Source organism: Mytilus galloprovincialis, chromosome 11 (assembly GCF_965363235.1).
Source record: "Mytilus galloprovincialis chromosome 11, xbMytGall1.hap1.1, whole genome shotgun sequence".
In the NCBI taxonomy this organism is placed as follows: domain Eukaryota; kingdom Metazoa; phylum Mollusca; class Bivalvia; order Mytilida; family Mytilidae; genus Mytilus; species Mytilus galloprovincialis.
The window spans coordinates 23,051,514-23,067,930 of NC_134848.1; the positions used below are offsets into that span (position 1 = coordinate 23,051,514).

Sequence of the window (16,417 nt, forward strand, 5' to 3'; positions counted from 1 at the left end):
TTTAAAAACTGTTTAAGAAACATACACGTTTACAGTAAAATACATCTTCCACTTTCTAAATTCATTAAGAAATCAGGGCAAGTAATTTTTCTTCCGGACAAGTAAAATTTACAATTTCACTTGCCCGGGGACAAGTGGTTACAACAAATATTTCCACACCCCTGAATTGACAACAATTGGTAAACAAAAGAAATAGACGCTGCATTTGTTTGCACCTGTTGTAAGTCAGGAACATGATGTTCAGTGGTAGTCGTTTGTTGCTGTAGTTCCTAAATGTTTCTCTTGTTTAATATAGATTAGACTGTTGCTATAATATATGCTGCCTATTTTATTCTGTACTTAACATTGTAGATAGATGTACTTACTTGCTACTTCAAGAGTGACCCGTCTAGCTATAATGCTGCCTATTTTATTCTGTACTAAACACTCATACATTCCCTCGTCAGATATATTCTTCTTCTTTTTATGCCATACACGTTTAAAGTACAGGGACCCATTCTGTACTTTCTGTATACGATTGTCAAAGTCTAATAAAACACCATCCTTCCTCCACGTTATATTAGGAACACCATTCTCTGAGGACTTCACCTCCACCGAACAGTTCAACAAAAGTTTGCCGTTCTTCTGTGCCACAACATGGTGGCCGTCCTGACTGTTGACCACTAACCCTGATAACAGTGGTTCATCTTTCCCATTGTTCCCTGTGATACAAACAAAAATAATTAAGGTTAATATTTGCATAACTAAATACAAAAGTTCATATCATATTTAACATCTGCCATGATCTGGTTGATGTTGTCACGAAATTAATGTAAGTTTCAAGTGGAAAAAATATTCTCTAATATTATTTCCAGTGGGACAAATATTGCAGCAGAGTTCTCAAAATCTTTTTTCACCTGGTGGTACATGAGAGAAATACATGTATGCTGGCTTACACTTTCATTTTTATTGTAAAATACTGAAATTGTGCCAGTAATATGCAAATTCTGGTGTTCAAAACCTTAGGAACACCCCTTTATAACAGTACTTGTTCCTAAGGCCAAATAAAAATATATGTGTGGTTCCAGTATTGAGTAACCCTACCGTCCCTACTTTTTCGGCTTAAAAATAGCCTACCCTAAAGATTTTATTGTCATTTTTCATTAAGCACTGTTAAAGTCAGAATGTTGCTCCCATAGACTCAATGTAAAAAAAACAACATAAAATAAAAAAAATCCCCTACCTACCCTAACATTTTTCAGATGTAACTGGAACCACACATATACTTTTTTATTTGGTCTTAAAGAAAAAAGGCCTAGGGTAAAGAATATTTGTTCCAACTGGAATGTATATCATGACATTATTTATAACTAAGTTCTGGTAAAATTTCTGTTAGGTGGTCAAATATACAGCGTGAATACAAGTTCAAGACAATATACATCAGCAATAAATATTTAAACAAGAAGAACAGTTTGCACTATTAGTCACTAGTCAAATGCAAAAGACTAGAAAAATATTGGACCAAGAGTTAAATACAAAAGACCAGAAAAATATTGGACCAAGAGTCAAATGCAAAAGACTAGAAAAATATTGGACCAAGAGTTAAATACAAAAGACCAGAAAAATATTGGACTAAGAGTTAAATGCATAAGACTAGAAAAATATTGGACCAATAGTCAAATGCAAAAGACTAGAAAAATATTGGACCAAGAGTTAAATACAAAAGACCAGAAAAATATTGGACCAAGAGTTAAATGCATAAGACTAGAAAAATATTGGACCAAGAGTTAAATACAAAAGACTAGAAAAATATTGGACCAAGAGTTAAATACAAAAGACCAGAAAAATATTGGACCAAGAGTTAAATGCATAAGACTAGAAAAATATTGGACCAATAGTCAAATGCAAAAGACTAGAAAAATATTGGACCAAGAGTTAAATACAAAAGACTAGAAAAATATTGGACCAAGAGTTAAATACAAAAGACTAGAAAAATATTGGACCAAGAGTTAAATGCAAAAGACTGGTACAATTGTGGACCAATAGTCAAATTATATATGCAAAAGACTAGTAAAATTTTGGACATATCTGCTATATGACAATGAAAAATCCATTCATTTTTAAATATAATTAAATCAGCTCCAAAATAAATGTACTAATTTGAAACATGGATTAGAAGTGAAAATCTACACAGAACAGCCCAAAAGCCACCTCCTGCAATCTGCAAACTACATCATTTTTTGTACAACATAGATGTACAGTACTACAACATGACAGCACTGAATTTTTAAAATAGCAAGGAGCATTTTGTGCTTTATATTTCATATGCTTTATACTAATATAAACTGTATATAGATAAGATAATATTTATTTCTATTTGAGGATAGATTACCACAAAATTAGGTTCAATAGGAAAACCAGATGCTCCGCAGGGCGTAGCTTTATACGACCGCAGAGGTTGAACCCTGAACGGTTAGGGCAAGTATGGACACAACATTCAAGCTGGATTCAGCTCTAAATTTGGATTGTGATTAAATAGTTGACACAGCATAGGTTTCTGACACAGAATGAATGTGTTCTAATGAACTTAAAATTTTTGTTTCTCTTAGAGCAATTCACTATGCTGTTGAATATTAATCCTCTCAAAAAAATGTTTGAAGAAATTTTCTTTTTTATTTATGAAATTTCAAATGAGAAAAATTGAACCCAATTTTTTTAATCACATCCCCCTTTCCCTTATTCCAAAACTAATCTCAATTAAAATTTCTAATGGAGTTTGCAACAATAACTACTCATTTAAATACATCATAAAATATTAAGATGTAAAAAAACTGCTTGTTATCACTGAATGGTAAAGATTATTTTAATTTATCAGTTGGTAGTAAAAAGTGAATATACATTGTATATTGTATATAACAAAGATTTAAGTTGATTCTGGACAAAGAAAGATAACTCTAATTAAAAAAAAATTTGATATTTCACAATATTGTGCAATTAGATATTTCTTGTCATTGCGCAATACTGTGCAATTGAAAAGACTTGCTATTGCACAATACTTAATATAATAATTTTAGATCCTGATTTGGACCAACTTGAAAACTGGGCCCATAATAAAAAATCTAAGTACATTTTTGGATTCAGCATATCAAAGAACTTCAAGATTTCAATTTTTGTTAAAATCAGACTAAGTTTAATTTTGGACCCTTTGGACTTTAGTGTAGACCAATTTGAAAACAGGACCAACCAGGTGCTCCGCAGGGCGCAGCTTTATACGACCGCAGAGGTCGAACCCTGAACAGTTGGGGCAAGTATGGACAAAACATTCAAGCATGATACAGCTCTGAATTTGGATTGTGATCAAATTTTTGACATTACATGGTTTTTTTTTACACAAAACAAATGCCAAGATTTTACAAATCAATTAAAGATTTCTTCTTCAAACTTTTTAAATCTAAAATTAAATAGTTGACACAGCATAGGTTTCTGACACAGAATGAATGTGGTCTAATGAACTTAAAAGGTTTTTTTTGCCTTTGAGCAAATCACTATGCTGTTGAATATTAATCCTCTCAAAAAAATGTTTGAAGAAATTTTCTTTTTATTTATGAAATCTGAAATGAGAAAAATTTAACCCCCCCCCCTTTTTTTTCACATCCCCGTTTCCCTTTTTCAAAACTGATATCAATTCAAATTTCTAATGGAGTTTGCAACAATAACTACTCATTTAAATACATCATAAAATATTAAGATGTAAAAAAACTGCTTGTTATCACTGAATGGTAAAGATTATTTAAATTTATCAGTTGGTAGTAAAAAATTGTATATACATTGTATATTGTATATAACAAAGATTTAAGTTGATTCTGGACAAAGAAAGATAACTCCAATTAAAAAAAATTCTTGCTATTGCACAAATAGGATATTTCTTGCTTACTATTCTGGACAAAGAAAGATAACTCTAATTAAAAAAAAATTTGCTATTTCACAATATTGTGCAATTAGATATTTCTTGCCATTGCACAATACTGTGCAATTGAAAAGACTTGCTATTGCACAATACTTAATATAATAATTTTAGATCCTGATTTGGACCAACTTGAAAACTGGGCCCATAATCAAAAATCTAAGTACATGTTTAGATTCAGCATATCAAAGAGGCCCAAGAATTCAATTTTTGTTAAAATCAAACTTAGTTTAATTTTGGACCCTTTGGACTTTAATGTAGAATTTGAAATTTGAAAACAGGACCAAAAATGAAGAATCTACATACACAGTTAGATTTGGCATATCAAAGAACCCCAAGGATTCAATTTTTGATGAAATCAAACAAAGTTTAATTTTGGACCCTTTGGACCTTAATGTAGACCAATTTGAAAACGGGACCAAAAGTTGAGAATCTACATATACAGTTAGATTCGGCATATCAAAGAACCCCAATTATTCAATTTTGATGAAATCAAACAAAGTTTAATTTTGGACCCTTTGGGCCCCTTTTTCCTAAACAGTTGGGACCAAAACTCCCAAAATCAATACCAACCTTCCTTTTATGGTCATAAGCCTTGTGTTTAAATTTCATAGATTTGTATTTACTTATACTAACATTATAGTGCGAAAACCAAGAAAAATGCTTATTTGGGTCCCTTTTTGGCCCCTAATTCCTAATCTGTTGGGTCCTAAACTCCCAAAATAAATACCAACCTTCCTTTTGTGGTCATAAACATTGTGTTTAAATTTCATAGATTTCCATTTACTTAACCTAAGGTTATTGTGCAAAAACCAAGAAAAATGCTTATTTGGGCCCTTTATTGGCCCCTTATTCCTAAACTATTGAAACCAAAACTCCCAAAATCAATCCCAATCTTTCTTTTGTGGTCATAAACCTTGTGTCAAAATTTCATAGATTTCTATTAACTTAAACTAAAGTTATGGTGCGAAAACCAAGAAAATGCTTATTTGGGCCCTTTTTGGCCCCTTATTCCTAAAATGTTGGGACCAAAACTCCCAAAATCAATACCAACCTTCCTTTTATGGTCATAAACCTTGTGTTAAAATTTCATAGATTTCTATTCACTTTTACTAAAGTTAGAGTGCGAAAACTAAAAGTATTCGGACGCCGGACGACGACGACGACGACGACGACGCAGACGCCAACGTGATAGCAATATACGACGAAAATTTTTTCAAAATTTGCGGTCGTATAAAAATGAAGAATCTACATACACAGTTAGATTTGGTATATCAAAGAACCCCATTTATTCAATTTTTGATGAAATCAAACAAAGTTTAATTTTGGACCCCGATTTGGACCAACTTGAAAACTGGGCCAATAATCAAGAATCTAAGTACATTTTTAGATTCAGCATATCAAAGAACCTAACTGATTCATTGTTTGTCAAAATCAAACTAAGTTTAATTTTGGACCCTTTGGACCTTAATGTAGACCAATTTGAAAACGGGACCAAAAGTTAAGAATCTACATACACGGTCATGACAGTTAGATTCAGCATATCAAAGAACCCCAATTATTCAATTTTGATGAAATCAAACAAAAGTTTAATTTTGGACCCTTTGGGCCCCTTATTATGTTGGGACCAAAACTCCCAAAATCAAACCCAACCTTTCTTTTATGGTCATAAACCTTGTGTTTAAATTTCATAGATTTCTATTTACTTATACTAACGTTATGGTGCGAAAACCAAGAAAAATGCTTATTTGGGTCCCTTTTTGGCCCCTAATTCCTAAACTGTTGGGACCTAAACTCCCAAAATCAATACCAACCTTCCTTTTGTAGTCATTAACATTGTGTTTAAATTTCATTGATTTCTATTTACTTAAACTAATGTTATTGTGCGAAAACCAAGAATAATGCTTATTTGGGCCCTTTTTTGGCCCCTAATTCCTAAACTGTTGAGACCAAAACTCCCAAAATCAATCCCAACCGTTCTTTTGTGGTCATAAACCTTGTGTCAAAATTTCATAGATTTCTATTAACTTAAACTAAAGTTATAGTGCGAAAACCAAGAAAATGCTTATTTGGGCCCTTTTTGGCCCCTAATTCCTAAAATGTTGGGACCAAAACTCCCAAAATCAATACCAACCTTCCTTTTGTGGTCATAAACCTTGTGTTAAAATTTCATAGATTTCCATTCACTTTTACTAAAGTTAGAGTGCGAAAACTAAAAGTATTCGGACGCCGGACGACGACGACGACGACGACGCCAACGTGATAGCAATATACGACAAAAATTTTTTCAAAATTTGCGGTCGTATAAAAACAAGGTATTTTTTTTCAATACGTAACCCATGTAACACAAAACATGGCCAAAATGTATCCTGGTATATGGTTTATATCACAGGATGATAATTTAGAGTAATATAACTGGAGATATATATATAAGACAGACCATTGACAACTTTGGGAATTTTAAATAATGTACAATTCCTATTTTTAATGATGCATATTCTAATACAATAAAATCCCACCACATATAACTAACTACATGAGTTATCTTTCCTGATTGTGAACAATGTACTCAATGTCCTAACATTCTTCATCACAGAGATGCTTCTGTCTAACGGTCAAGAGGTCATTATTCAAACTGAGGCTAAGGTGAATGACCAAAGCTGTTTCTTAATGGTCATCCAATGAGCAAAGGTCAATTTCAGGTTAAAATCAATTTTGAACACTGAATACTACTAATAAATTGCATAACTTGTCCCTTTCACTAACCTTTTAACCCTATTATAGAGTTCTATTTATAGACCTCATTGATTATTGAATGAAAATACAGAAAGAAAATGTTTTAAATGATATAATCTTTCCTTTTAAATGATACTTTCACAGATAGAATGAATTCTGTTTCAAAACTTATTCCTTGCTTACGAGATCACCACCCTGGTTTTTGGTGGGGTTCCTGCTGCTTTTAAGTCTTTAGGCCATAGTTATTATATTTTTAGTTTTACGAAATTTTCTTACAAAACCAATGGGTAGGAGGACGAAAAAAAAAAAAAAAAAAATCAAGATTTTCTTTTTTTTTATTTATTTTGTTTTACGGACACCTATTAAGAAAAGAATGGGTAGGAGGAAGAAAAAAAAAAACTTCCAAAACAAAACACATTCCAAAAACAAACTGCAGAACTTCACAAATGATGACATGCGCTTGTGCTGTGACCATGGATTGATTTAATACTCTTTAATATGTCAGTATCTATGTACTTTATCTGTTAAAACAACTTTTAATTCAAGTATAAATACTTTTTTTATTTATTTTTTACAATACAACAGACATGTATGTCAGACAATGACAGTTCAATGTTCATTTTTGGACTTTTTAACTTTTTTGGTATTCCTGGTCGCAGGTTTCATTTTCTTCCAATGCATCCTTTGTATATGGGCCGCACAATACTGAAGTCTTCCTTCAGCTGAACTATTTCAGGATTGTTTGCAATGTCTTCAAAGTCCCCGCAAAAAAGCAAACATCATTGAAAACCTGTGTGATACCTATTTAAAATAAAAGATGAAAAAAATCTCAGAAATTGTTTCATTCATGCCAGTGATTCAATCATATCATACCACTTTTTCTGCCTTGTACACTTTTAATATATTTATATATATATATAAAATAGGAATTTTGTTTTAAACTGAAAAATACAATTTAGATTCCAAAATTGTTTGAGACTCCAATCATGTTTGTGTATGAGGGTTTTGATTCCCTCCTCTAGGAAAAAATACAAATGTTATCCTGGGGCCAGGTTGGACAGACTATCCTAAGTAACTAAGATTCAGTCACAGTGGACTGTTTGCTATTGCAGTATTCGCTACTAAATTAATGTTTTTTTTTTTCACATATAAGAAAAAAATCTCAGATAGAAACTACTACAAAATTACAGCTATAAATATTGTTTTCATGCATTTCACCAACACATAAATGTTGCATACTTTCATATTTAAGAATTGCTTTTCATCTTGATGAAATTCTAATTTAAAAATACATACCTGGATAAATGATAATAAGTCACCTCCATAAGACTTTCACAGGACAAGGATTCCCTGACAATGACTTTATCTTGATACAAATTTGGCCAATAGATGTATCAGACTCCCCTTTTACTTTGTTTTTGATAACCGCAAGTTCAAAATCAAAACCAACTATATACGCGGAACCACCGCACCATGGTGGCCAAAAACATTCAAGTCCTTTCTAACATCGATCGCTAAGCGTAAATTCCTATTCTTTCAAGCGCTGTGCAGAGTCGGATCGAAAAATACAACTAAAAACCAAATTATTTTATTTTTATAACAAAGCACCGCGGCGGGCGGAAAAAAAAATTAAAAAAAATTGTTGTTTTTCAATTTTATTTTTTTTCCAATTCGGCAAAAGTTAGGGTCGGCGGATTCGTAAAACTAAAAATAAAATAACTATGGCCTTAGTGTTCCATGTGGATATTTGTATACTATTGTTAGTCTTTTGGTTTGTTCTTTGTTTATAATCAATTGTTTTCACTTTATTTTGGACTTGGGTCAGTTTGAATGTCTTTTTATTAAGAGTGTCTATGTCAATGAAGTTATTATTATGTCTTCCTACATGTATATATATATATACAGTATATAAATCTTTTCCCTCATTTTCTAGTAGCAGGCTGTTTTGAGAAAGAAAAAAAAAAGATTCTTAGGGCCAATTTATTATAACTATTAATACATGCATGACATATATGCATGTATGTAAGATATAAAAGGCCCAAGAGTAAGTTATTTCTTTAAAGCATATCTGGTTCTTAAACAGGGATTAACAGAGAAATGTCAAAAGGGGAAACCTTAAACAGCAATTAAAACCATTAAAAAATATCTATTTATTATTTTTTTTTTGCAGTACACTTTAAAACATGCAGGGTTCACACTACTTCAAAATCATAGGGTAGACGATAGGGAGAAGTGGTGACACTTCAAAGGTGGTCAATGGCACACCACACTATGATGTTTGTTTTTTTACAATGATACAAAAATATACATCTTACCATAAATACCTTTTTTAATTTATTACTAATAAGGTTTATCCATTTTCTTTGAAAAGAACATTCAATTTTGTTCTGATAAAAAAAATATTCCCACACTGTAGAACTGTTATTTCGCAATATGTCACTTACATATTTGTTGCAATGTTTATGATTGATATTGAAGAGGTTAGGTACCTTTTCAGGCTTTTGAAAGTAACCCTAATCTACAGAACACTTTCCTTTCATAGTTATCCCCCAAAACACTGGGTTTCTTGTGATCACTTCTTCGAGGCAACCGTTATGACCTTAAAATTCAGGTAAATTTGACGTTCAAGTTTTTGAACTTTGTTATAACTTCATACTGATATGCTTATTAACATTAAGTTCAAAGACAAATTAACTTAAAAGTGACCTTGTGTATACAATGTAGTCTTCACAATAAAAAGAGCCTAGACCTTTTTTTTTTGGGAAAGAGGAAATTCTAAATAGATTTTATTGGCCTGTAGAGGTAAATTTTACAAATCGAATAATGAAAACAAATTAAAAAGCCAGGGCTGCTGGGCATGAGGTCAAACTTGGGCAGGAAAAAAGGGATTCTCTTATGAAAATTTACTAACAGAGTTTGAGTGTTGTGTTGTAAGAAGATAAACTTGATCGCTTTGTTGAAAAGTTTAAAACAATATTAAGGATACATTTATTTTCAATTACAAAATATTAAGGATAGAAATATAAAATCATAAATAACAATTATGTACAAAAATCTACATGTTGAACATGTACACAGTGTTCTCCCCAGGATTTTTGGATAGCACCAGGGTAACGTGTGTCGAAATGATTTGTACAATATGTTGTGTCGCGTTGCATCGCTTATTTTTTCTTCGTTAGTTTTTTTGCCATTACCTTTTTGTCTTTTGTTTTGTTTACTGTGTTATGTAGACTTTGGGTAAAAAAATACTGGTAAAAAAAAAGTAAATCAAACTGTTTGTATACTTTAATATCTTTTAAGAATAAATAACAGAAAGCACTTTTAGTCTTTAAACAGTCATTTTTATACTTTGATCAAGCCAATTTTGTCCTGATACTGTCCTGTTACACTACACATTCCCCATTTTTGTTAGATTACACCATAACAATTAACTTTAAACAAGATCAAATTTTATTGCAGAACCTTTAATAAATTAAATACTATTTTCCATAGCTTTAGACACATCAATAAAATTATTATCAGAATCATTATTGTGTTATTTCATGATAGACATAAAAAGTATACTTATATTGTCTATGTGGACACTGGTGAAAGGTTATCATGTCTAGCTGAGTTCCAATCATTGTAAAGTTGTTTCTTTTTCTTTTAAAAATTGAACTTCTTTAATACTATTCAGCTATATATCAAATGGAAGTTTTAAACAACCTTGTTTGAATATACAGCCGTAGCTCAGTCAGTATTAAATAAATGGCTACACTACCAATTTAATATAATATGTCTGTGCTTTAATTAAAGTATGATTGTCAAAAATAATTTGCAATATATTTTTGTTGGTATGTTCCAAGAAAGTTTTCATCCTTGAGGTAACATCCTTATATAATTTTGCATTCAATTTGTATTTTATTTCTATTTTAAATGATGGATAATATTTTAGGAGCACATTTTTGTAATAAGCTAAATCAGGGGAAGTAACTCACGTTTATAAAATACGCAAATCATTTATGACCAAAGGCTGGAATAATAGAGTTAATTACCAAATGTCTGCTTGTCCCTCAAAAGTCTCATAAGTCTGTGATCATTAAGTTATGATCTCTAAATTAATTAAAACACAACACAAATGGAAGTTTTTAACGACCTTGACTGGCTATACAGCCCTTGCACGGTCGGCTAAAACACAAGAATCATGTACATCGATTAAATCCAATCATCAAGGTTAACCTCAAAAGTTAAATCGATCACGTGGTGTAAACAATCTTTGTTGTCAGAACTGGATTGAACTGGTTTGAACTGGTCAATTTTCATCTGAAATTTAATACCCCAAGGAATTTATGATTTTTTTACCGAAAATTTTAGCACCGCGGTGAAAAATTATACATCGCGGCAAGAACGATACCACCACGGTAGAAAATTATACATCGCGGGCCCGCGGTCCTTTAAGGGCCTGGGGAGAACACTGTGTACATATGTAGTTTCCTATTTTTTAAGGCAAAAAAATATTTCTGATGAACTTTTCACACTAAAACTCACATCTGGTACATATATATTTGTTGCTTTTCAATTACATGTAACATTGAAAATCATGGTAACAAATTCAAAAAAATCTCCAGGGTCCTTTAAAACAAAACACTGACATGTAACATGTTTGTACATTTAAGTATTGGGGTAATATAAACAAATTATAAACTGTGCAGCTAATTTATCGAATAGCAATTTCTCTAAAAATCTCACAAAAAAATACAGAAACAATGCTGACATTCAGAGCCAACCGTTCCAGCGATTGAGCACATCAAGTGAAGTACTAGAAAACTTGTTTTGAAATAATGTGTAGAACAGATCAATGTGTTGGACAGCAGTGCTCACTCTATTTTACAAACTGGCAAGATTAAAATATTGAAAATGAAGTACAGTTAGTACATGTACCACCATACGTACATGCCATATCTACTTAAAGTTATAGCAAACATTAGGAATTTCTCAAGAATAAATATGCCAATTTACAGTAAATTGTAAAATGTAAGAGCATATATTTGGTACCAAATACATGTACAAATTTATAAATCTTAAAGGTACTTTATGTTCTTTCATTTGTAGTTGCCACCATACATCATGTAGTGTGAACCCATGATAAATCTGATGAGAAAACGAATTACATCTGCCACCAAAACCTTAAGTAAACTTTTATGAACCCTGTAGGTGGCAGGACACAGTGCAGGTGGTGTTGCCATGATGTGAAATGTATCAGAAGCAACGGCTCAAATCTGTCATTGTTGGGCTTATTTTGACAAGTGCATTTAGCATATACACTTTAAAATGTTGGAATCACAGAAAACCTACATGAAAGCAAGATCAATGATTGAATAATTGACTGTTGGTTGCTTTAATGTCCAGTGGCAAATAGTTCATGCATATTTAGGACAAGAACAAATTTAATAATAATAGGTAGGTCCTGTAAAAGTGGCTGTCCAGGATGCAGGTCAGGAAAATTTAGACTGCCACTGGAAAATGATGGAAAATTGAAGCAAGATGAGTAGTCCCTTTCAAATGTAAAAGGAATTCTATTGGTTTCCATTGTCATCATGGTCATAGCTACAATACTGTCTTCTTTTCCTTAGATGTTACATTACATAACCGCAATCTTGCCATGAGCAAAATATCCAATCGGTCCTGTGTTAATTTCAAGAACTGCACATGTGGAGCAGGATACCCCTACCCTTCTAGGACACCTGGGATCCTTTTAGGTCAGGTTAACTTAGTCTAATTATAATGTTTAGTTTTAACTTACATTGTGTACATGTAAGCTTTCAAGGTTTTCTGGACTTTTGGTTTGTCTTTTTGAGTTGTCAGGTTATTCTGACTAATGAGTTTGATCTTTTTTTAGGTGCGTTTTTGGAGTCTGTTTCAAAATAGTACCAAATATTATATGATCTGATTTAGACAGTTGTTTATCATGCAACAATGTAATTTGTCGCTTAATTGTGTTCTTGAGTTTCTGTCACATTAGAAAATAACAAACATGAAGAATAATAAGTCACTGAAACCATATTTTACTTTAAAAAAAAGATACATGTACCAGAGGGACATTTATTAATTATTTTTATAATAAAATGCAGTAAAATCTGTTGCACGACTTACAAAATGAGATATATAATCATTGCAACCCCACCACATTCTGCCAGTCCCAAGTCAAGAGCCTCTTATTCAGTGGTTGTTGTTTGTTGCTGTGTTAAATAATTGTTTACATAATTATTTTTTCATTATTTTGGACCTTTATAAATTAGGCGGTTTAAAAAGTTTTGTTAAATCAATTGTTTTACATCTTTTATTTCAGAGCCTTTTATAGCTGACTCTGCAATATGGGCTTTGCTCATTGATGAATGCCTTACAGTGACCTACAAATGTATAGTTGTTAATTTCTGTGTCATTTGGTCTCTTTTACCAAGTTGTGGAGAGTTGTCTCATTGGCAATCATACCACATCTTCTTTTTATGTTATACAAATTGTATGATGTATTAAAACAAAAGGTGATGTTCTTATTTCATTCTGCTTATATATCAGATAGAAGTATATATCGATGAATAATCTACAATTAATTATAATAAAGGAATTGGAAGAAGATGAGTAGGATAATGTAATGTTTTTTTCCAAGGAATAAATGTATTCTAAATTTAGCATTGTAAACTAATATTGAGTGTACATGTAAACAATATTTAAATTATTATGAAATTTAATACAACTTATATAATATACATATAAGCAAATAAGACTATTAAGAAGCATTTAATTTAATAATAAAAATATAGTTAATTTTTATTTTATTTACTGATAACGTTCAACAGATGATCTTTATCAACGCCAAAAAAAAATTGCACTTTGTTAACCAAAATTCATTTGAAATTCCAGAAATCTTTTTTGTTCATATATGCAGATTAAAAAAAAACAATAATAATTCTTGTCATTTTTTAAAACTTCATTCTGAAAAAAAGACCTCAAAATGGCTTCTTTTATACCAAGGTCACCAAGGCCATCTATGATGACCTATATAACTGTAATGAATTAATATGTGGATAACCAATCATCTTCCAGAACATCACAAAAACGAAAAATCTTTTATTTTATTAACAATCTTTGTAGTAAAATTATCATGTAAACAATTACCCATGTAAAATTAATTTTTTGTTTATTTCTTCAATTCTTATATAAAATACACATGTTTTTTGTAAATTCGTAAATTTTTATTTTTGTCAATATAAACAGTTCAATTTTAACATAATCTTGATAAAAATGTTAATCATCACACATAATAATCTTGTTTTGTTTTCAACCATTTGTTTGTATAGCTCTTTCGTCATATCTTTAATATTTGTTCATCTTGACCCCATTTTCGCCTCTCGACACCGAGATCAAGCACAAATTCCATTCAGTGGTAAAAAAAAATCGCGAGAAAAATCAAAACATGACCCAACAAAATTGGCATAAATTATTACAAAATGTTCCGAGTCATGTTTCGTGTCCCAGAATAATATTAGTAATATGACTGGAGTAAATGTTGATGTCTTTGGTGTGGTCAAACTCGGACAAGCCAAAAGGTGAACAGAGAGGGCACAAATAAACTGCGGCCATGTTGATTTTGTTGGAGCGGGGTGACCGATATCAAAATTTCATGTAAACATTATATTCATTATTTAAATAAGTAAATTCTTACCATTTGCAGGTGTAATCCAAAAAACTACATATAGAATACCAACAATATACAAACAGTGGGTCGCCATAAATGAGAAACCATGAGGATTTAAAAAGAGTTTACATTGTTGTTGTGAAAAAGCTGCGAGCTGTGCATGAATACACGCACTGAACCGTGTCACAACCCGTAATCTTTTAGCCTTGCGCTGTTCATTGAGATTACCGGAAAGTACCACCGGATTATCATGAGAAAGATAGAAATTAGATAAAGATAGCGATATGAAATAATATATACTATTTTTTTGTAACGATTTATTTCATAAACAGTCATAATAACATTGAATCATAGTCTTTAAGCATGCGCAAAATATTGTAAACATAAAATAAGCAATACACAAATATTTGGGTGTGTCAGTGTAATGGAACAGCCTCGGTGATATCGGGTCAAGCTACTGTACTGTTGAACTGACCATGTAATTGAACGACTTTCGATTAATTTGCTAATTAATTCTTGAAACCATCGAAATCATCCACCAATGTTTAACGTCAATAAAATTCAAATCAATGCACTTGGATTTAAAATTACAACTGTGTTTTGTAAGTCCATTCATAAAATTCTTTATCTGACTGTTTTTACAACTATTTCTAACAGGTATTCATTACGTTAGTACCCACTAGAGCCAGAAATGTACAGTATATGTTTTATTTGTATTATACAGACTGTTAACTTAAATTTATCTGGTATAAGTCAATTTTAGTAAATCTTTTAGGAGCTAGATATTTATATAGTAACTTCCAAAACGTTTTTTTTTTTCTCGAATGAACTTTTAAAACACTGATTGAATTTCGTAATTTCACATAATAGTAAAGATAGGAGTCTGAATACTGGGTTCAACGGTAAAAATCTTTTGATTCTAGTCATCCTGATTTCGGAGAAAAATATTGTGGAACTGTCGACTCGCATTCGGGATGGTGCAATTTTTTATATGACTGATTATTTTCAAGCAAATCGCACAGATGTGTTGCACTAATCTCTGATGACCTTTGATAAAAGTATTCGATCATGATAATGTATTTTAAACGTGCAAAACCATACGTGCTCTCTTTCTGACGATCATATATATATATATATATATATATATATATATATATATATAACTTGAGAAGAATCATCAGACATAATTTTCAGATTTCGAAATCACATGTATCATGTGTATACGGTGTAAAGTAGGTACTTCTTTTTTACCTTCTCCACTCTGCTAGTTTAATGTAATTAATTATAATTACAATTACACCTAATTCAAATGTAATTTGATTACATTAAATTACTTATAATTACTTAATTACTTTGTATACTTTAGATTACTTATAATTACTTTGTATACTTTAGATTACTTATGATTACATTGTATACTGTGGTATTACATTAAAACTTTATAAACATTTGATCCTCACATAAAAAAGGTGATCTGAACAAAAAAATGTGTTAATATCTTAAATATATGAATGAATGAATACTTTATTCTCTTAAAACAATTGTTACAGAGAACATATACATATTAACAATATACAAACTTATATAGCATGTGTGAATTACATATACATGCAGTTTTTTGTACATATATAAAGTGATACTAAGAAGTTCTAACCTGGAGGAACGACCTTCTCTTGGACGTTCTTACTAAATTTAAATAGTTTTTTCTAATACAATTACATTGTAGGAAGCAAATAGCTGTTCAAACTTATAAATGTTAACATTTTCGTGACAAAAAGGGGGAAGCAGATTTATTCTTTCATTGATAAAGTAGCTACACGTCATAATATAGTGCTATTCATCACCGATATCCATAGAGTCACATAAAGAGCACACTCTTTCGCTTCTTGGCAAATTGCTCCATCTCCCGGTCTCGACTGGTAATCTGTGACTACCACATCTAAATTTACAAAGGATGTACATATAATAGGGTCATAACTCTGAGATATATTTTTCAAAACAAAAATGAGTTTTAAATAATATATAAACATGTTATTTATAAGAACGTAGAAAAAAGTAAAATC

At 31.1% G+C, this 16,417-nt stretch overlaps 1 protein-coding gene across 1 annotated transcript in view; it reads right to left on the reverse strand.

The window, feature by feature from the left end:
* Positions 1 to 14,543, reverse strand: part of LOC143051888 (protogenin B-like) — a 56,692-nt gene extending 42,149 nt beyond the window's left edge. The window contains exons 1-2 of the mRNA XM_076224885.1: positions 14,382 to 14,543; positions 366 to 701 (exon numbers count right to left, since the gene is read on the reverse strand). Coding sequence (XP_076081000.1) covers positions 366 to 701; positions 14,382 to 14,448 — 403 coding nt within the window. The 5' untranslated portion in view covers positions 14,449 to 14,543. The remainder of the gene's footprint in view (positions 1 to 365; positions 702 to 14,381) is intronic.
* Between the last annotated feature and the right edge of the window lie 1,874 nt (positions 14,544 to 16,417).